Source organism: Lithobates pipiens, unplaced genomic scaffold, assembly GCF_037356315.1.
Source record: "Lithobates pipiens isolate NorthernLeopardFrog02 unplaced genomic scaffold, aLitPip1_a1.2 Scaffold_27, whole genome shotgun sequence".
Lineage (NCBI taxonomy): Eukaryota > Metazoa > Chordata > Amphibia > Anura > Ranidae > Lithobates > Lithobates pipiens.
The window spans coordinates 6,590,018-6,611,963 of NW_027507788.1; the positions used below are offsets into that span (position 1 = coordinate 6,590,018).

Genomic DNA, 21,946 nt, shown 5'->3' on the forward strand with positions numbered 1-21,946 from the left:
GTGCATAGTCGTCCTCCGCTGCACCAGAAACGCTGATTATATTGTATGAATAATTCCGATGCCCAGAAGTGTGCCCGGGCGGGATATATACACCACTTCTATAGAAATCTATATATTTACACTCACATATGTACATAATTTGGGAACAGCTGCTCCATACAGGCACATCTGCTACAAGCTGCTAATTACATCTCTCCGCGTCTTCCAGAGCTCCCGCTGTGCCGCGCCGTACCGCCGTCATAACCCTTTCCATGCCGCCAGCCTGGCAGAGCTACGAACACCCACCCTGGCATAGGAATCGCCCTGCCATGAAAAACGAGTCAACGGGTGCCCAAGAAAACCCAAGACACGAGGTGAGCCAAAAAAATTCTGACCTAACGCGTTACGTCATGCACAGTCATTCCTCACAATTGGTCGGCCAGGGAATATCTTCTGTAGTCACCATTCACCTGATCCAGGTGTGTGCAGCAGTCTTGCGTCTAAAGAATTGGCATCATCTTATTTTAAAGAGAACCTTTCCTGGCAGAAATATGTGGGCCGCCATTGATGACTTCCCGCAGGAAATGCTCATTTTCTGTCTGTTGTGCTTGTAAGGAAATTTGGAGGTACCAGTCTTTATCGGCATACTGGTTCAGCGCTAAGCAAACCATGGTACTCCAGCTGTTTTTCAGGGGTTGGGTCGGTCTCTTAGTTCCAGTGAAGGGAACTCTTAAGGAGGTCAGGACTCTGTGCAGGCCAGTCAGGTTCCTCCACCCCAAACTCGCTCATCCATGTCTTTATGGACCTTGCTTTGTACACTGGTCCAAATCATTTGGCGGAGGGGGGGGGATTATGGTGTGGGGTTGTTTTTCAGGGGTTGGCCTCTTAGTTCCAGTGAAGGGAACTCTTAAGGCGTCAGCATACCAAGACATTTTGGACAATTTCATGCTCCCAACTTTGTGGGAACAGTTTGGGGATGGCCCCTTCCTGTTCCAACATGACTGCGCACCAGTGCACAAAGCAAGGTCCATAAAGACATGGATGACTGAGTTTGGGGTGGAGGAACTCAGTCCTGACCTCAACCCGATAGAACACCTTTGGGATGAATTAGAGGGGAGACTGCGAGCCAGACCTTCTTGTCCAACATCAGTGCCTGACCGCACAAATGCTCTTCTGGAAGAATGGTCAAACCTTCCCATAGACACCCTCCTAAACCTTGTGGACAGCCTTCCCAGAAGAGTTGAAGCTGTTATAGCAGCAAAGGGCGGAGCCAACTCAAAATTGAACCCTACGGGCTAAGACTGGGATGTCATTAAAGTTCATGAGTGTGTAAAGGCAGGCGTCCCAATACTTTTGGTAATATATTGTTGCTAAACTACACTGCAGAATGCATGAGCATCATGGGAAATGTAGTTCCAAAACCTCTGGGGTGCCAAGGTTCACCATCAGTGTGCAGGATGTTTGCCCGCCCACATCGCCGGTAAATAAGTCCCAGAAATATTTTTTTTAAATGTACCGCATTTTTGCATCACACTTGTGCGAGTCGGTAGAGCGCTTGCAAAACCGCACGCATCACCGACCCGCAGGCGAAATTCACTGATCTTTAGCAGACAGGTGGTGGCAGCAGCACGGGATACCACGCGCGTGAAAGACGCAGACGTTTTGCCAATGCGTGCAAGTGCCATTAAGAAGCAATAGCACCCCCATGTGTCTGCTAAAGAGCAGTGCGTTTTGCCTGCAGGACGGGAAACGCACACAATTTTGTTTAAACTGTGGCAGAGGCATGATGGGGTTTGTAGTTTCCGCAAATCTGGAGTGCTGAGGCTGCCTACATACGACTTAGAGTGAGTATTGAATCCGCGCCGCTCATTGACAGGGAAAATGTGTGTGTGTGTGTGTGTGTGTGTGTGTATATATATATGTATATGTGTGTGTGTGTGTGTGTGTGTGTGTGTATATATATATATATATATATATATATATATATATATATATATATATATATATTTATTTATTTTTTTATATATTTTTTTCTTTGTTACAAACTACAAAAATAGCTCTCTTCTTTAGACAATAGGGGTAGTACGTTGGCATTATGCTGTAGAGAATTGGCACCAATAAAACCCATCAACAATAACCGGCTTCCCTGGCTACTATTCCAACATGTTGACGGTAAACTTAAAGCGGTAGTAAACCCGCTATTTTTTTTTTTTTTTAACACCTGCAAAGCAAAAGGCATAATGAGCTAGTATGCACCGCATACTAGCTCATTATTAAATACTTACCTTAGAACGAGGCCCCGACATCTGGCACGATCCACGCCGAGGGAGCTGACATGCTCCCTCGGCGTTTCTTCCGGGTATCGCGGCTCCGGCGCTGAGAGTGGCCGGAGCCGCAATATCGTCACTCCCGCGCATGCGCGCGGGAGATTTCATTCCGGCCGGCCGGACACTGCCGGATTTTCAGGCCGAGAATCCCCTCGTGCGCATGCGCCGCTGCAGTCAGTGGCGCATACCGAGGGGAATATCTCCTAAACCGTACAGGTTTAGGAGATATTTTTTTTACCTACAGGTAAGCCTTATTATAGGCTTTCCTGTAGGTAAAAGTTAAAAAAAAGAGTATACAACCACTTTAACTGGATGGCATTTAGTTTGCTTTGTTCATCATAAATCATTCAGTTTTTTTTTTTTTCTTTTCTTTCAAATAAAATCCTATTTTCACATTTTTTATTTTTTGTGCATCTCGTTACAGCTTAGTGCTGGCTGATCCCCTGCTGCATCTTTGCGGCCACTTCCCGTCTCCATGCACTCCAGTGACGGCTGCTTGGCGTTCCAGTGACGGCTGCTTGGCGTTTCTCCGGGCAGGTTTCCTGGTGCTGGCCGTGTCTGTGTGTAATAAATGTGCCTTTTTAAAAATGGCCACTTCCAGTCTCCATTGAAATCTCGTGTGACAATGCAGGGGGAACAATTGAGAGACGAGGTGTCGACCCTGTAACAGGAAGTGCCTGAAAAAAAAGGTCCGTCCTGGCAGGATCACTGGGAATTATTTTAAACGAAAGCTGCAGATTTAAAAAGATAGAAGAGGGCTTTTGAAATGTTATTAATATGCAGGGCCGAACCTAGGGGGGTGCTGGGGTGGGCTGAGCCCCCCCCCCTAGATTTCATTCATGGGCCCCCCCAGGACCAGTGACAGTGATGAGGGGCTGGGGAGCATTGCTCAGTCTTGGTAATGAAGAGTCAGCATGGCTGCACAGTGCCCGGCCCCCATCTGCTGCACCACATCGTTCCATTGGATGGGGGGGGGGGGGGGGGCTCTAATGTGAAGGGGGGGTCTGATGTGATGGGGGGGCTCTGACATGAAGGGGGGGCTCGGGTGTGAAGGGGGGACTCTGACGTGATGGGGGTCCCTAAAGTGATGAGGGGACTCACATGTGTAAGGAGGAGCTCAAAGCTCATCACTTTGATCTACAGCTGAAACTGAGTAAATTCGATGTTACTTTGTATCTCTCTATCTCACCTATGAACAATGCTTTTTAAACAATATTACTTTGTATCTCTTTATAAACATTGTTCAGATAGTAGATAAAGAGATACAAAGTATTGTTCACAGGTGAGATAGAGAGGTACAAAGTAACATAGTTTATCTCCTATCTCACCTGTGAACAGTGTTTTTTAAACAGTATTACTTTGTATCTCTAAACAATGTTAATAAACAATGTTACTTTGTACCTCTATTTCACTCATAGGCACTGTTTATATAAGCTTCCACAGTGAATATTTGAAGGCAGGACTATTAGAGAGAGTGTGTGTGAGTGTGTATGTGTATATATATATATATACAGTGGTGTGAAAAAGTGTTTGCCCCCTTCCTCATTTCCTGTTCCTTTGCATGTTTGTCACACTTAAGTGTTTCGGAACATCAAACCAATTTAAACAATAGTCAAGGACAACACAAGTAAACACAAAATGCAATTTGTAAATGAAGGTGTTTATTATTAAAGGTGAAAAAAAATCCAAACCATCATGGCCCTGTGTGAAAAAGTGATTGCCCCCCTTGTTAAAACATACTATAACTGTGGTTGTCCACACCTGAGTTCAATTTCTCTAGCCACACCCAGGCCTGATTATTGCCACACCTGTTCACAATCAAGGCATCACTTAAATAGGAGCTGCTTGATACAGTAAGGTCCACCAGAAGATCCTTAAAAGCTACACATCATGCCGAGACCCAAAGAAATTCAGGAACAATTGAGAAAGAAAGTAATTGAGATCTATCAGTCTGGAAAGGGTTATAAAGCCATTTCCAAAGCTTTGGGAATCCAGCGAACCACAGTGAGAGCCATTATCCACAAATGGCGAAGACATGGAACAGTGGTGAACCTTCCCAGGAGTGGCCGGCCGCCCAAAATTACCCCAAGAGCGCAGCGACGACTCATCCAAGAGGTCACAAAAGACCCCACAGCAACGTCCAAGGAACTGCAGGCCTCACTTGCCTCAGTTAAGGTCAGCGTTCATGCCTCCACCATCAGGAAAAGACTGGGCAAAAATGGCCTGCATGGCAGAGTTCCAAGGAGAAAACCACTGCTGAGCAAAAAGAACATCAAAGCTCGTCTCAATTTCTCCACAACACATCTTGATGATCCCCAAGACTTTTGGGACAACATTCTGTGGACCGATGAGACAAAAGTGGAACTCTTTGGAAGGTGTGTGTCCAAGTATATCTGGCGTAGAAGGAACACTGCATTTCATAAAAAGAACATTATACCAACAGTAAAATATGGTGGTGGTAGTGTGATGGTCTGGGGCTGTTTTGCTGCTTCAGGACCTGGAAGACTTGCCGTGATAAAAGGAACTATGAATTCTGCTGTCTACCAAGAGATCCTGAAGGAGAATGTCCGACCATCTGTTCGTGTACTCAAGCTGAAACGAACTTGGGTTCTGCAGCAGGACAATGATCCTAAACACACCAGCAAGTCCACCACCGAATGGCTGAAGAAAAACAAAATGAAGACTTTGGAGTGGCCTAGCCAAAGTCCTGACCTGAATCCTATTGAGATGTTGTGGTATGACCTTAAAAAGGCCGTTCATGCTCGAAAACCCTCTAATGTAACTGAATTAGGACAATTCTGCAAAGATGAGTGGGCCAAAATTCCTCCAGGACGCTGTAAAAGCCTCATTGCACGTTATCGCAAACGCTTGGTTGCAGTTGTTGCTGCTAAGGGTGGCCCAACCAGTTATTAGGTTTAGGGGGCAATCACTTTTTCACACAGGGCCATGATGGTTTGGATTTTTTTTCACCTTTAATAATAAACACCTTCATTTACAAATTGCATTTTGTGTTTACTTGTGTTGTCCTTGACTATTGTTTAAATTGGTTTGATGTTCCGAAACACTTAAGTGTGACAAACATGCAAAGGAACAGGAAATGAGGAAGGGGGCAAACACTTTTTCACACCACTGTATATATATACACACACATACATATACACACAGATAGCTTAGACTCAGATGTGTTGACAGTATGCCCCCTGACTTTTTTTTTTTTTTACTGCACCCCCAGATCAGACAGTCTAGATCCAGTTCTGGTAATATGGTGGACCTGTACTTTTATACCTTATTGGGAGAGGTGCTTGGCCGGGGTGTGAGAAGAGGTCCTATTCATACTCTTCCCAATAGGCTGCTTCTCCTGGTTTGACGTGCTGTAACTCTAAGCCCCTGTACACACGGTCGGAGATTTCGACAACCAAATCCGTCGGATTTTGTCTGTCAGATCTTGTCCGAAACTGTTGCATACACACGGTCGGACTAAGTTGTCGAAAAATCCGATCATTCAGAACGTGATGACGTTATTTCGTTACGATGGGAATACGTTCAGGCTAGTAGCCAATAGCTTTGATGTAGGAATTTGATCTGAGCATGCGTGGCACTTTGTCCGATCAAAATTCTCTGGTCCGATCGGACATACTCCGATCATGTGTAGTTTGTCGGAAAATATTTCCAACAAGTTGGAAAATTGGGTCCGACGGAAACAGTCCGATGCAGACCACACACAGTCAGATTACCCGACAAAACGGTCCGATAGGACACATTCCGTCGGAATCTCCGATCGTGTGTACAAGGGCTTAGAGGACCTCAGCGTGGGCAGAATAGAGGACAGTATAGTAAGTAGTTTGAGGGGCTCTCATCTTGTGCTGCATGGGGCTTCTTCAGTACATCGTTGTGGTGAGAAATATATAGATCTCCAATATCCTTGACTAACAGCCCAAATATCTTAAAATGTGGGAACCCTTCCTCTGTTATGCGCTCCCCTTCGTTGAACCCCTCTAGCTTTCGCTTTCTATGAGTCCCTCCTTAGTTTAAGCCAAGGTTTCTCAAGCGCGGGGAGCCTTCCTCCCCGTGACAAGCGCGGGTAGCCTTCCTCCCCGTGGCCACAAGCGCTGGGAGCCTTCCTCCCCGTGGCCACAAGCGCGGGGAGCCTTCCTCCCCGTGGCCACAAGCGCGGGGAGCCTTCCTCCCCGTGGCCACAAGCGCGGGGAGCCTTCCTCCCCGTGGCCACAATCGCGGGGAGCCTTCCTCCCCGTGGCCACAAGCGCGGGGAGCCTTCCTCCCCGTGGCCACAAGCGCTGGGAGCCTTCCTCCCCGTGGCCACAAGCGCTGGGAGCCTTCCTCCCCGTGGCCACAAGCGCTGGGAGCCTTCCTCCCCGTGGCCACAAGCGCTGGGAGCCTTCCTCCCCGTGGCCACAAGCGCTGGGAGCCTTCCTCCCCGTGGCCACAAGCGCTGGGAGCCTTCCTCCCCGTGGCCACAAGCGCTGGGAGCCTTCCTCCCCGTGGCCACAAGCGCTGGGAGCCTTCCTCCCCGTGGCCACAAGCGCTGGGAGCCTTCCTCCCCGTGGCCACAAGCGCTGGGAGCCTTCCTCCCCGTGGCCACAAGCCCTGGGAGCCTTCCTCCCCGTGGCCACAAGGGCTGGGAGCCTTCCTCCCCGTGGCCACAAGCGCGGGGAGCCTTCCTCCCCGTGGCCACAAGCGCGGGGAGCCTTCCTCCCCGTGGCCACAAGCGCGGGGAGCCTTCCTCCCCGTGGCCACAAGCGCGGGGAGCCTTCCTCCCCGTGGCCACAAGCGCTGGGAGCCTTCCTCCCCGTGGCCACAAGCGCTGGGAGCCTTCCTCCCCGTGGCCACAAGCGCTGGGAGCCTTCCTCCCCGTGGCCACAAGCGCTGGGAGCCTTCCTCCCCATGGCCACAAGCGCTGGGAGCCTTCCTCCCCGTGGCCACAAGCGCTGGGAGCCTTCCTCCCGTGGCCACAAGCGCTGGGAGCCTTCCTCCCGTGGCCACAAGCACGGGGAGCCTTCCTCCCAATTACCATCACACTAATGTATCATGAATTGTAGATATAGTAACTTTTGACAAGGGGTTTTTGGGGCCGCTCTGTGCAGCACCAACTGCACTGAGGAGGTAAGTATGATGTTTGTTTTTAAAAAAATGAAATATTAAAGGGGTTGAAAAGGTTTGTGGTTTTTTTTTTTCACCTTAATGCATCCTATGCATTTAGGGGAAAAAACACCTGTCAGTGACCGGCCGCCCCAGCCCCCCAGTTTTACTTACCTGAGCCCTGGAGCTTCACCTGGCGGGGACACGTCGTCCCTCTGTCCGGGGTTCTCGGCTCTTGATTGGATAGCTTGATAGCAGCACAGCCATTGGTTCCAGCTGCTGTCAATCAAATCCAATGACACAGGGGGGTGGGGCCGAGTCATACATTTGGCGGCTATGGACGCTGAATGCCAGACTCGGGAGCGGGCTTCTCCTAGGGCAGTGATGGCGAACCTTGGCACCCCTGATGTTTTGGAACTACATTTCCCATGATGCTTATGCACTCTGCAGTGTAGAGGAGCATCATGGGAAATGTAGTTTCAAAACATCTGGAGTGCCAAGGTTCGCCATCACTGTCCTAGGGGGTTATCTGATGTGGGGAGGAGCCGCGAGAGTCGGTGGGGGACCCTAGAAGACGAGGATCCGGGGCCACTCCGTGCAAAATGAGCAGCACAGTGGAGGCAAGTATGACATGTTTGTTATTATTTTTTTTATTTTTTTTAAATAATCAAAGCTTTACAATCACTTTAAGCTTTGGCAATAAATCCTGGCTCACGATTGGTTTCTATGCAGAAGCCACATTTTTGAACTTCCTGATGGCATAGTGTGTGTTAAATCAACTGCCTGCAGTTTCCAGTTTGCGACAACTCAGGACCACAATTGGGGGGATAGGGATGAGCGTTGTCACCCTACAGCAGGAATCATTTTCAAAAATTACTTTAAGACCCCTTTCACATTGATGGTCGCTTTTCAGGTGTTTCAGCGCTAAAAATAGCGCATGAAAAGCGCCTCTCATGCCCCTCCCCCCGTTTGAAAGCCTGAGTGCTTTCACACTGGGGCGGTGGGTTTGCAGGATGGGGGGGAAAAAAAATCCTGGGGCAAATCAATGGGCGGCACCTGCAAAGTGCTTGGGCAGCGGTGCTTTTAACGCCTTCTATGGGACTAAAAGCTCCTTGCTTCCGCCTGCACAGCGCCTCTAAAACGAATGGCGCTTTACCGCTGGCGCGGGGCGGTGTTCAGTGTGAAAGGGGTCTAACATGAGATTTTAGTGTCTCCTTATCTCTAAGTTAAGGATAAACAGATCCAGTCTTACCATCAACTAACGTATTTTAAGATGCAGGGCCGGCCCCTACCATGGAACCGCCCGCCAGCAGCCAGCCAGGGATTGACCCGCATTATATACGTTGAAGTCACTGGCAGCTATGACCAGTGTCCTAGCAACCAATGACGCTTGCCGATGCTCGGTCCACCTCCACTCCGCCCCCTAATTCTGGCTCCCTCAGTACCTCTCTGCATGCAGAGCAAAGCAGCGGCCACCCTGCCCCCCCTCGCCCCTGTCAATGCAGCGCTTCTTGAAGGAGCCCAACATAAGGAACAGCCAGTGTACAGGGAGCAAGTGCAACCCACAGCTTATAGAATGGGACAGCAGGAGAGAGGTATGTACAGTCCATCACTGAGCACCACTGTCCCTCTGTCCATCCCACTCTCCTCCTGTCCCTCCCATTGTCCATTGCACTGTCCCCCGTCCATCCCACTGTCCCAATCTCCTCCTGTCCCTCCCACTGTCCATCCCACAGTGCCCCTATTCATCCCACTGTCTCTGTCCATCCCACTGTCCCTCCCACTGTCTCTCTGTCCATCCCACCCCACTGCCCCTCTGACTACTCTGCAGCCCCCCCCCCCCCCCCTACAGGTGCTCTTTATACTCCCATATACATGTATAGAGCCATGACAGGTCCACTTTAGTTATCATAATATAAAATAATGGATGTGGGGGCATTTCGGCGGGCATTTTTTTTTTGGGGGGGGGGGGGTAGCATTTCATTCTTGGTACCAGGCAGCACAATGTCTTGAGCCAGCACTGTTAAGATGCAATTCCCTATACCCCAATTATTTCTTTCCTTGTCCCCTCTTTAAATAGAGCCCAGTGTTTTCACTGATATATTTATCAAATGGGCAAATTATTATTATTATTTTTTTTTTTTTTTTTTATCCATCTCAATGATTTTGCACTGAGACTTTTTCTTTTCTTTTATCTAAAAGCTTTGTCAACCTTCAACTCCCCATTTAGATCATCATTATCTGTAAATGAATGACCTCATAATTCTATCAAGAACGTGTGATTGGCTACTACGCCGGCCACTTAGCCATTTTTTCAATATCCATTTTGAAATTTCAGCGTTGTAGGAATAACCTTTTCAAAACGTCGCTTGTTTTTCGTTCATCACTTCTCCTTGGCCACCTTTTTATAGATTACAGCTGGATAAAGTATCTAGGGGGAAACCCTACTGGAGTCCCTCCAAAAACCAGGCAATTAAAAAGTGTCAGAGCCGACCTCCTCTCTAACCTCCTTTTTATTAAAAATGCCCTTTTGTACTGAAATAATGGGTCCCTTTTGTCATGCCAAGAATTTATATTATGGAAATTCCACTGCCTCTCCATTGTAACAGGACGGAGAGCCGGAGAGCACAGCACCTCCAAGGGGCAAGAGGATGGGCAGGAGAGAGTTTAAAACAGCTCATAGAAATAAAATAAAAATATATATATATAGCCAGTTTGAACCCTTCCTCTATGTTTAATAAATCTTATGTCTCGTTTCCACAGAGCGCAACGGTTCGGGGTTGGTACAGTTTGGAAGCGTTAGAATGGTCCAGTCTATTCAGGTGAGCGTTGCCACTGCAAGTTGGACCACCAGGGGCCATACGGGGTTTAGAAAAAAAAATAAATGCCCTCCCAATCAGTGGAATGTATTGTGTAATGCCAGGAACAGTACAATACCATTGTTTTCTATGGCCCCACAGAGGCGGCTCTCTAATTAGGCAGTCGCCTAAGGCCTCGCACTCACAGGGGCCTCACGGCTGCCTAGTTTGCCTAATTAAAGAGCTGTGTTGATGGCAGATTCCCCCCCCCCCCGCCATCAACACAGTGCTAAGTCCGCTCACCGCTACATGGAGAGATAGCGGGCTGTTTACCGCCTTAATGACCCTTTTTGCATTTGCTGCTGTATACACAGTGGGGAAAATCTGTAGAACCGCTCCACCTCTCAGCTCCGCCCCCCCAACTTCGGCTCTCACACCTTGCTTGCAGCGGTACCCGATTCCTGCCGGTAAGGAAGTATAAATTGAGATCTTAAAGAGGGCAGGGGGTGCTGTTATAAGGGGGGTCTTTATGATCTCTGGAGGTCTCTAAGGAAGGGGGGCAATGATATAAAGGGACTGTGAGCTAATGGGGGTATCCAGGTGGTGTACTCTGATGTAAGGGGTATCCTTCTTTCCTACCGCTCCCCCTGTACCATACCCACTTATCCTCCCTCTGTGCTGTGCCCTCCTGCTCCCTCCTTTACTTTACTCTCCTGCCCTGTGCCCACTTACCAACCCCCGTACTATGCCCACTTATCCTCCCCCCTGTTCCGTGCCCTCCATCTCGCCCTGTACTGTACCCTCCTGCACCCTCTGTACTATGCCCACTTACCCTCCCCCCATGCTGTACCTTCCTGCACCCCCTGTACTGTGCGCCCACTTACTGTCCCCCCCTGTGCTGTGTCCTCCTGCACTGGGCCCTTACCCTCCTCCCTTTGCTGTGCCCTCCTGCTCCCCCTGTACTGTGCCCTCCTGCTCCCCCTGTACTGTGCCCACTTACCCTCCCCCTGTGCTGTGCCCTTCTGCCTCCCTTCTTTACTTTACCCTCCTGCCCCCTGTACTGTGCCCAATTACCCTTCCCCTGTGCCCTCCTGCTCCGCCCTGTACTGTGTCCACTTACCCTCCTTATACAGTTAATTTTTATCGCTTGATTTTTTTTCCCCCCCATTTTGGGTGTGAGTGGGGCCCCATGCCTAAGTTTTGCCTAAGGCTTCACTAAACCTAGAGCCATCGTTGTGGCCCCACATCTGAAGCAGGACGGTATGGTGTGGTCTGGTTCGGTTGTATGGACCGCTTTCATAATGGAAACCCTCAAAATCGCGTAACGTTCTGCTCAGTGGAAACACGGCATTAGAGAGCCAACCTAAGAACAAAGAGGTGCTATTACTGGAAAACCACCTTTGGTGCACCAGGAGCTGCAATCCTGCCCTTTTCTGGCATTGAGGTTTCGAGTGAAGCCTTGCTCAGAGATAAAAGCCCCTATCTCTACAGTCAACTTGCTAACCAATTCACACGAGCAGGATGGCATCATGAGTGCAGTTCATTCCTGGTGTAGATATTCTCCTAAAGCTCAGCTCCACTCCACACCCCCATCCTGCTCACCAAATTTGGTAACGCTCTCACAAGAGTGCAGGATAGCATCGGAGAGCTGTTCATTCCTCATGTAGACGTCCTACTAAAGAACAGACAGGGGAGATGGAAGTGGAAGACTTCCTTAGGTGCACCAAGAGCTTCAATCTTCCTTGCCCACTCTCTCGCTGAAGTTTTAATTTCCTTGACTTAGCAGCTTCGACTGGGTTGCAGTATGGGTGTAGACTTATCTCCCAAGTCAGAGACGTCAAAACCTCAGTGAGAGCGGGCAGGAAGGATTGGAGCTCTTGGTGCACCTAAGGAAGTCTTCCACTTCCAGCTCCCCTGTCTGTTCTTTAGTAGGACGTCTACATGAGGAATGAACAGCTCTCCGATGCTATCCTGCACTCTTGTGAGAGCGTTACCAAATTTGGTGAACAGGATGGGGGTGTGGAGTGGAGCTGAGCTTAAAGACTTACTTGGGTGCAACAACAGCTCCAATCGTTCCTGCCTGTTCTCACCGAGGTTTTTGAATTCTCCAACTTGGGACATAGGCCCATGCCGGTCCTGCAACCCAATCAAAGCACCAAAGTCAAAGATGTCAAAACCTCGGTGAGAGTGAGAAGGAAGGATTGCAGTGTTTGGTGCACCTAAGGAGGTCTTCCAGTAACGGCACCCCTGTCTGTTCTTTAGCAAGACGCCTACATCAGGAATGAGCGGCACTCAGACGCCATCTTGAACTTTTGTGATATATTTACAAACTGTACAGAGACACAAAATTTCCAAAATGAGAAGATTCATTGAAAGGATTATAGGCGTTACTCTGATCCAATGCACTTGTATATCTATAAAAACCCGTAGCTTTCCTTTTAAAACAAAGTAGCACTATGTAAAATTATACCGATATATTAAAGTTAATTGACAATTTGTGTTCCTGTCGGCAGCCAATCAGAATGCTCCACTACCCCACCGCCGTCAGCAGCCTCATCCTCCCCGTTCTCGCAAAGACGGCTTGTAACTTTAAATTAGGTAAGTCCTCAGGCTGCCTATAACCAAGGGATGGGCCCGATATTATTTACTTATTAGAGTTGTGAGTAAAACGTCTTAGTGGGTAAAACGGCTGGCGAGCGGCACTGCCAAGTACACAAGTGATGGCCGACACCTAAAGCAAAGTTGCTTTCGGCATGTTTATGATTAGGCAGCATCACTCTCGCGTCGAAATAAGATGATGATGGAACTGGAGTCGTTATTTCGATGCAGCCGATTTCCTAACGAGGCACGAGCGCCACTGTTGACATTACGAGTGGCGCGGCCCTTTCATCATTAATCTGCCGCGTCTTAATGACTACTTTTCTGGGCAACGGAAAACTAACAGCGGTGCTCCTCATTATTGTGTCTCAAAGGAAGGCTGTGAGAGTTCCGCCATGAAATCCAATTCCAAAGACCGCGTTTAAGGCATGCACTTAGCTTCTATCAGAAACAAGACAAGTTCTTCCTTCAGACATTCTGCTAAATGAGATTCCAGCAAGAGCACAAGTTCATCCTTGTGTGCCGATCAGACAAACGTGTCTAACTTGCTTCATCACCGTTTTTCTCCCCCCATCCCCCATGAGGCCCTTGGCTGGCCAGATTGGGTACCTGTCATCTCTTGTCTGTGGGTTCCTTGGCTCGGTTAGGAAGTGCAAAGAGCAGTAAATGTGCAAAAATGAGATTTCAATTTCTGTAGTCAGAAACCGTGAAATATTTCTGAGCAGTTGCTGCACATCGTTATTGCCCTTTGCAGATGGGCTCAAGAACGTTTTGATGCCAAATTAAATCCGAACTACAGGGATTAGACAAATTCTACCCCTGCAGTGGGGCCCCACCATGCATTGCAAGGGGCTTGTTCAGTAAGGAGGTGCAGGGGTAAGATGTATTACTTACCTTTTATAATTGGCTCTGACAGGTTCTCTCAGTCCATATGACTGATCCCCCTACGAAGTAGCTTTGGGTCACTGCGGCATACTCACCCCCTGACCTACAATGCAGGGGCAGTGACACTGAGAGACCAGCCCCTAGGCTTGAGACCAGTACTGGAGGTAAGTCCACCTTATTCATGCATACCTAGAATAAACAAGAATTTCTCTCTTTTATAGTACAGGGGTATCCACTGAAATGGTATAGGTCAGGGATCCTCAAACTACGGCCCTCTGAAACTACACATCCCATGATGCATTGTAAAACTCTGACATTCACAGACATGACTAGGCATGATGGGAATTGTAGTTCCTGAACAACTGGAGGGCCGTAGTTTGAAGACCCATGGTATAGGTCAGTGATGGCGAACCTTGGCACCACAGATGTTTTGGAACTACATTTCCCATGATGCTTCACTACACTGCAGAGTGCATGGGCATCATGGGAAATGTAGTTCCAAAACATCTGGGGTGCCAAGGTTCGCCATCACTGGTATAGGTTGTCTCATTCCGGGAGTTCAGATTGGAGATCAGAAAACAGCTATTGTGTAATTACGCTTATGGTTTTAGTGTTAAGGGTAACCATTGGGGGTTGCAATTTTAATTATGCTTCTGGAATTGGGGTTAAGGGTTATCATTGGGGGGGTAGAGCTTGTAATTATGTTTATGGAGTTGGGTTGAAGGGTTGTTATTGCGGGTTCGGGAAAATTCGATTTTGCATTTCAGATACGATTACCACCACAAAAAAAAAAAAAAAAAAAAAAAAAAAGCACCCATAATGTTAGTGCATGTTGATGGTTTCCAAAATTTGCCAAACAATGCCAATTCTTGTGCAACAAACAATCACTTTTTTTTTTTTTATAGGCCAAACACTATTCCCTGGCACTGGCCTAAAGATGCAACATTCAGACTGACCGTACGAGCCCAATCCAAGCCAGAAACATGAGGAGCACCCAACCAAAACTAAAGCTGACCAACAGGCAGGCCCAGAAGTATGTTATTGGCTAGAGAATTCAGGACTCTCAGAAGCCTCGTAGAGTGGGGTAGGAGATATTTTGGACTGATTTTAACTTATATTCAAGAGTTTGTTTTTTAAATTTTAGATAGGGTGAGGATTGGAACCCATCAAGTTTGTATTGCCATCCCCCCCCCCCCCCCTGGCAGCTTCACATTCTTTTTTCCTATTGACAATCGTCTCTGAGACAACATTTTTGAGTTGTCACCAGAGCAAGAGATGAGGATAAATTCCTCCAATGGGGGGGTGGGGGGGACACGGGACACCTGTTCCTATGCAACTCTAAAAGTTCTCTTCAGTTCTAAGGAGTGTGGGGAACATCTCCAGTGTTTATATCCACCTAAGAAGCAGACACTTTTCTCCAATCACCATGGAATGTGTCAAGGCAGATGTTACTCCTGGATAACCAAGTCTATTCTTGGACAATCAACATCTGCTTTGACACATTCCATGGTTGTTGGATGAAGGTGTCCATGCTCCCTGTGTGGAGATATGTGGAAGTATTATATATTTGTATATATATACACACACATATACATACACGTTGGGGTAGGTTTCTGTAAAGAGGAAAGGATTGCGGCTACTCCCATCCAGCCCAAGTAAATAAACAATAAAGAGTGGCCTTGGCCTACATGTCTCCACCAATCCACACCAGGATTAATTTTGCCCCTCTCACCCGGGCTTAGTTGTAGACCCTATGACAGCGATGGCGAACCTTGGCACCCTAGAAGTTTTAGAACTACATTTCCCATGAGGCTCAACTACAGTGCAGAGTGCATGAGCATCATGGGAAATGTAGTTCTAAAACATCCGGGGTGCCAAGGTTTGCCATCACTGCCCTATGACTTAATCCCAGTGGGTGGGGTGAAATGCATCAGAATATGTGGCTTGGTGGAGACCTGTAGACAGAGGCCACTCTTTATCGTTTATTTACCTGGGCTAGTTGGGAGTAGTGGCGAGCGTTTCCTCTTTACATTCACTAGCCCTCTGGATTGGTATCAGGATAAGTCTACACCCCATGCTATGGGACTCGGGGATATGCTTTCACCTCTACGTTGAGCAGCACCAAAAGCAGTATAATAGGTCGCTTGTGGTATGTTCCCTTCCACACATTAGAACTGAAGAATTGGCATGGATAAGCTCTAAATGGGTCTTCAACAACATTACAGAACAAGTCCAATTGATATGGCTACATGCTGACCCAGTTACTGGCCAGACGACCCAACATTTTGAAGTATACCTAAAACCACATTCTCTACATTTTGGATGGAGTAGAGATGGTTAAAACCCATTGGGAAGAGATTTCCCTTCACTTCCTGTAGACACAACTGGTCGTGAGATCAGGAAATCATCTATGATATGAGAATAATAATTTCTCACTAATCCTGTTCTGGTGACAACTAAAAATATCACTTTCTTTTGTAGTGACCACGATTAGCACAGAAGGTAAATCATCTCCCCCCCCCCCCAAAAAAAAATCTGCAATTGTGGATCGAGATGTGCTTTAAAGCTGAAATCTGGGTACATATACTTTTCAATGAAATATTCTCATCTTTAGCACATGGCCTATTCAGACCGCAGAGCTGTAGGAGGGGCCCTGCAGGCTCCACCCACCTACAAGCTGGCTGCAGAAAACTACAGGAGGGGCAGAGACCAGACCAGTCACCCTACACAAGGAGAGCAGAGCTATGGGGAGGGGCCCAGCATGCTCCACCCACTACAGAAGGGGGCGGAGAGCAGACTAGTCACCATGCACAGGGAGAGAGGGCAGCAGTGGGCGGTCTTTATTACAGGAGGCCTTACACTGGATTAAAGCACAGATCAGGAAGAAATACACAAAAGCACACCAAGATTCAAGAAGAATACACATGGACAATGGATTTTATACAATATTTGCTTACCCCAGCCAGAGTTCAGGTTTAAAGATACAAGCTTTCAAAACACAGAAGGTTTTATCACTAGGCACTTTCATTGGGACTATACTGGAAAGGTGATCAAATATCTTGCATCATCCATTTTTTGAGTTGCCCATTAATGAGTATCATGTCGACTTCAAACTTTACTCTCTTTCTCAAAATCTAACAAAAGTACACCAAGTGTTAAAATGCACTATATGGTAAAAAAAAAAAAAAAAAAAAGCATGTGGACCCCTTTCCAAATGATGGGGTTTAGGTGTTTCCAGTGAAGGGTCCTGTTAACACTACGACATACAAAATACATTGTAGACAAATTGCTTTTCCAACCTTATGGTAACGGTTTAGTGAAGACCCTTTTCTGTTCCACAAAGACTGTACCCTGTGTACAAAGCCAGCTCCATAAAGACGTGGTATGACCAGTTTAGTGCGGAGGAGCTGGAGTTCCCAACATCAGTCCTGAAGTATCCCCATGTCTTCAATTATTGTCAATGATTTGGTATTTACCACCGCTATTTCATCTAAGGGAAATTCTCATAAAAACGGCCTGTTGTGGGGTACTTGAGGACTGAGGTTAGGAACCACTATTGTAGACAATTGTGTTATCCCAACCTTGTGGTAACAGTTTGGTGAAGACCCTTTTCTGTTTCAGCATGACTGTGCCCCGGTGTACAAAGCAAGCTCACATTGGTGTGGAGGAACTCGAATCCCCAGCCTCAGTCTTCAAGTACCCCCAACAGGTCATGCTTTTAAAATCAACGTCAATGGCTTGGTATTTACAACGGTTATTTTAATGGCATTTCACAAAACATGGCCTGTTGGGGGTACTTGAGAACTGTTTTAGACTAGGGATATGCAATTGGCGGACCTCCAGCTGTTGCAAAACTACAAGTCCCATCATGCCTCTGCCTCTGGGTGTCATGCTTGTGGTTGTCAGAGTCTTGCTATGCCTCATGGGACTTGTAGTTCTGCAACAGCTGGAGGTCCGCTAATTGCATATCCCCGCTTTAGACCATTGTGTTCTTCCAACATTGTGGGAACAGTTATGTGAAGACCCTTTTCTGTTCCACCATGATGGTGTACAAAGCCAACTCCATAAAAGACCTGGTTTGTCCAGTTTGGAGTGGAGGAAGTTGAGCTCTGACCTCAACCCTACTGAACACCTATGGCAGTGATGGCGAACCTTGGCACCCCAGATGCTTTGGAACTACATTTGCCATGATGCTCAACTACACTGCAGAGTGCATGAGCATCATGGAAAATGTAGTTCCAAAACATCTGGGGTGCCAAGGTTCGCCATCACTGACCTATGGGATGAATTGGAATGCCAACTGTGAGCCAGGTCTTGTCATCCAACATCAGCACCTGACCTCACAAATGGGCACAAATTACCACAGACACCCTCCAAAGTCTTCTGGAAAGTATTCCTAGAAGAGTGGAGGCTTATATTAGAACAAAGAGGGGGCATTTCCATATTATTAATACCCATGGTTTTTGAGTGGGATGTCCATCAAGCTTATAAAAAAGGTGTGATGGTCACGGTGCCCACAATCTTGCTGGCCAGATAGTGTAGAAACATCCGCACATTGTCACTGCAGTTGAGTATTAGTAGGCCTTACAAATGAACGTAACCTAGAAGTTTGGTTTTCTGGTCCTTTAATTTCCCATAATTACATTTTCAGCACTGCCCAGAACCATCTTACAACATACCGCAACACACCCGCAGACTGCACCGACTATAAAGGAGAACTGGAAGACAAAGTGCAAATAGATTTTCAGTCCTATGACCTAAAGCAGACATTGCAGTAAAATACAAGGTCTGCTTATACTGTCTACTCCCCCCCTTCCTCTTTAAAAATCCCCACCCTCATCTTCCACCCATGGTTCAAAAGGCGAGGATGACATCGCACACCTTCAGGCTAGATCCTGCAGTACAGAGCATTAAGAGGGTAGGAGTGTCTAACGAGATTTTGCTCTTTCTGCATTCCTCAGGAATCTTCTTGGAAGGACGGTTATGTTACGCCCAGGGATACAGAAGACAGTAATAAGGCAAGTATAACTCTCTATGTTTTGGAACTACTAAAATTAGGTGGAGTTTTAGAGCGGGAGGAGGTCTGAACGTTATATTGCAGAGCTTGAATTGTACTCCAAGGTCCGCTTTAAGAATTTGTTAAATAATTTACCACCCAATTCCTGCGTCCTGTTCAGATGAGTTCAAATCCCAATCAAGGATCAACAATACTCCTTGCAGGCCATCTGGCAAATTCGTACCCAACGACAAAACGTAACAGCATTGTTGGCTCCCCCCCTCTGCGCAGAGGGAACCCTAGAGGCTATAAGAGGAGGGGGGGTTGCCACATTAGCAACGTGCTGTCTGTGTCCCCAGATGATTGACTGCTACTGTTTGAAGGATTGAAGTTCCGATAGCCAGGTCCACCAGACACAATGACCACCGAAGTGATTTCCTTACGATTTGTGTCCCTGGCGCACGGCCGGCTCCTAAACCAGACGTCGGGATCGTCCGTCATTTCATAAATGGAGCCATCCTCCTCGCTGGTCTCCAGGGTGCTGTTGTCCCCTCTGGAGCCCTCCCTGGTGGAAAGATGGTGGCCGGGCAGATGCGACGTTCCCCGAAGGCGATACTGAAGGAGAATTCCTTTTCTGCGTGATGGGGGGAGGTTGTCTGAGGCCGTCTCTTGTGAGTGGCAGTTTGCGGTGTCTCTCGGTTCTGAAGAGGCCTCGTTTTCTCTTACATCCTCTGTAGAGCCTTGTTCTGTACGCAGTGCTTCGGGCGCCATCGTGCTGCAGGCTACGGTGAGGAGCTGGACCGGGCCGCAGTGTCCATTTAATGAGACCATCCCTTTTCCTGTACAGACAGATAATTAAAAAAAATATATATATTATTAAAAAGGGCAATTCCACTTAAAACTAGTTGTTCAGATTTTAGTAGCACCGATTTATCTTAAAGGGGACCTCATCTGTACCGAGATCTCAGCTAGTTTTCATCACAGCCTCACCCCTTGGGTGTGAAATACTTGCCCAACAGCAGCTCAGGGCTACCTTCAGTCACTTTGGGGTTGTGACACATGTTTTCAAGGGAGCAGAATTTGTGTTCAGGCACAGCTTTTGATTGGCTGGCTTTGACAGTGCATTTGGATATGAAAAATGTGTGCCGTACCGAAGGGAAAGCAACCTTGCGTCCACCACTGAGTGCAGGCAAGGGAAAGAACTTATCTCGGCTCCAAACAACTGTTGAGCAAAATATGGCTCCCATGAAGGCGCACATCAATGCAGACCCACTGGTCTTGGAAGGAATGGCATGACTCCTTGTGGCATGGCATGGCCTGAAAGCAGCCCAGGCTGAGACTGCCATTCCTTCCAATACCAGTGGGTCTGCATTGAGGTGGGGCTTCATGGGAGCCATCCTTTGCTCAACAGTTGTTTGGAGCCAAGATGAGTATTTTCCCTGGCCTGTCCTCACAGTGCAGACGCCAGGGAAAGAGCTCACCTCAGCTCCATATCTCGGACCCATATTCAGATGGGCTGCCAAAGGCAGCCAATCAAAAGCTGTGCCTGAACACACATTCTGCTCCCTTGAAAGCAACATGTGTGTCACAACCCCAAAGTGACTGAAGGTAGGTCCATCCTTTGCTCAACTGTCTGAATATTACTTTTAAAGCACCCCTCTGACTTTCTGTATTGGTGATAGGCTATTGCACAAGAAGCCACCAGGACAGGAATTGAGGGGAAACTGGAGCCTGTGGCTGAGGGTCCAACCATTCTAAAAGCAATAGGAGTCATTCTTGCAAAAGAAGTCCTGCTTTATTGTCTTCATGAATATGTTCTCCATCCTAATAAGCAGCGCATTCAGCTCTGCTCTTTGGTCTTTTCAAACTTTTGATCTTGACATATAAAAGTATTTGTTCATGGCTCTGACTTTGCATGGTGGTCTATGGCTCCCTTGGAGGCAATTTTCCTGTTTTCCTGTCCCAGCTATTAGGGAAAAGTATGTGAAGAGAGAACTCTATCAGAGGCCCAGACAGAAGTAAAAATGGTACAAAGTATCTAACCCAGGGGTCTCAAACTGGCGGCCCCCTCCAGCTGTTGCGAAACTACAAGTCCCATGAGGTATTGTAAGGCTGACAGTTACAAGCCTGACTCCCACAGGCAGAGGCATGATGGGACTTGTAGTTTTGCAACAGCTGGAGGGCCACCAGTTTGAGACCCCTGATCTAACCCATTTCCGTTAGCCAACCAACACTTGTTTTGGGTTTCTTGTCATGTAGTTATCAAATGCCAGCGATCAGCATTTGGAATTGGCTTAGTAAGCGCCTGGTTTCCACTTGCACGGCCGTGCCTAGGCACCCTCCCATGGGCTCACTTGCAAGGCTAGGACCATGAACAAATAAATTTTATATGCAAGGACTAAAAGGTTGGAAAGATTAAAGAGCAGAGCTGAAGGTTGGTTAGGGTGAAGACTAAATTCCTGCAGGCATTAAAGCAGAACTTCCCTTTGGAAAAATGACCCCTCCAAGCAAAGAGATGTTGGCATGGGTCAGAAATACTGTTACCCTAGAACTTTTTTCCCTGCTGGTGCCAGTCACATGACCAAACACCAGACGATTATTTAGCCATCTTATTTCAGTCAAAGGGTGAGGGTGTCATTCAGGTAGATGCTTTGCCTTAAATGATTCTCCTTTCTCCATCAGAAGACCTCATCCACGAGCATGTGTTGGGAACTGGTCATGTAACTAGCTGTGGCAGGGAGAAGAATTTAAGGAGAAAAGAAAGGAAAGGGTAGCGTATAGGTCTACTTTAAAATAACTTTATAGTCAAGAATGGAGGTTTTTAAATTGTAGGGAGCAATCAACAGAAAACCAGAGCTAGCACAACAGTCAAGACACCTACCTGTAATTTTGGGGATGCCCTCTAACTTTGGCACAGGTAATGTGATCAGGATGCCAAGGTCAGTGCCCACCCAAAGCAAACCCTGGCATATCATCAGGGTGGTGACTTTTGGATTCTTCTGCCCTGTGGAGAAAAGATATGGGGGGGGGGAGAGAAGATGACATGGGGGTGCAGGAACAGAACAAGCTACAAAGCCAACGTAGGTCCGCTGCACCTTTTAGTTGGAAAAACAATAACACATCAGATAGGGGAAAAAAAAAAAAAAAAGGCTCTCGCTTCCTGCCAGGGATTAACATGTTGAGGGTGCCAGCTCAGATTATGCCTACCGCTTGATGATTATCTCCAGGCGGGAGCCAGGGAGAGGGGTCCCGGCCAATCTGTACTG

At 47.5% G+C, this 21,946-nt stretch overlaps 1 protein-coding gene and 1 long non-coding RNA gene across 2 annotated transcripts in view; one reads left to right on the top strand and one right to left on the bottom strand.

Moving 5' to 3' along the window:
- Positions 1-14,771, top strand: part of LOC143933068 (uncharacterized) — an 84,294-nt gene extending 69,523 nt beyond the window's left edge. The window contains exons 3-4 of the long non-coding RNA XR_013262992.1: positions 10,167-10,225; positions 14,590-14,771. This is a non-coding gene — a long non-coding RNA (uncharacterized LOC143933068). The remainder of the gene's footprint in view (positions 1-10,166; positions 10,226-14,589) is intronic.
- A 1,821-nt stretch (positions 14,772-16,592) lies between these two features.
- The window catches only part of ARHGEF10L (Rho guanine nucleotide exchange factor 10 like), a gene marked incomplete at its 5' end in the record, with an annotated part of 86,224 nt that continues 80,870 nt past the window's right edge, over positions 16,593-21,946 (bottom strand). Inside the window, 2 exon segments of the mRNA XM_077456356.1 lie at positions 16,593-19,519; positions 21,562-21,684. Coding sequence (XP_077312482.1) covers positions 18,987-19,519; positions 21,562-21,684 — 656 coding nt within the window.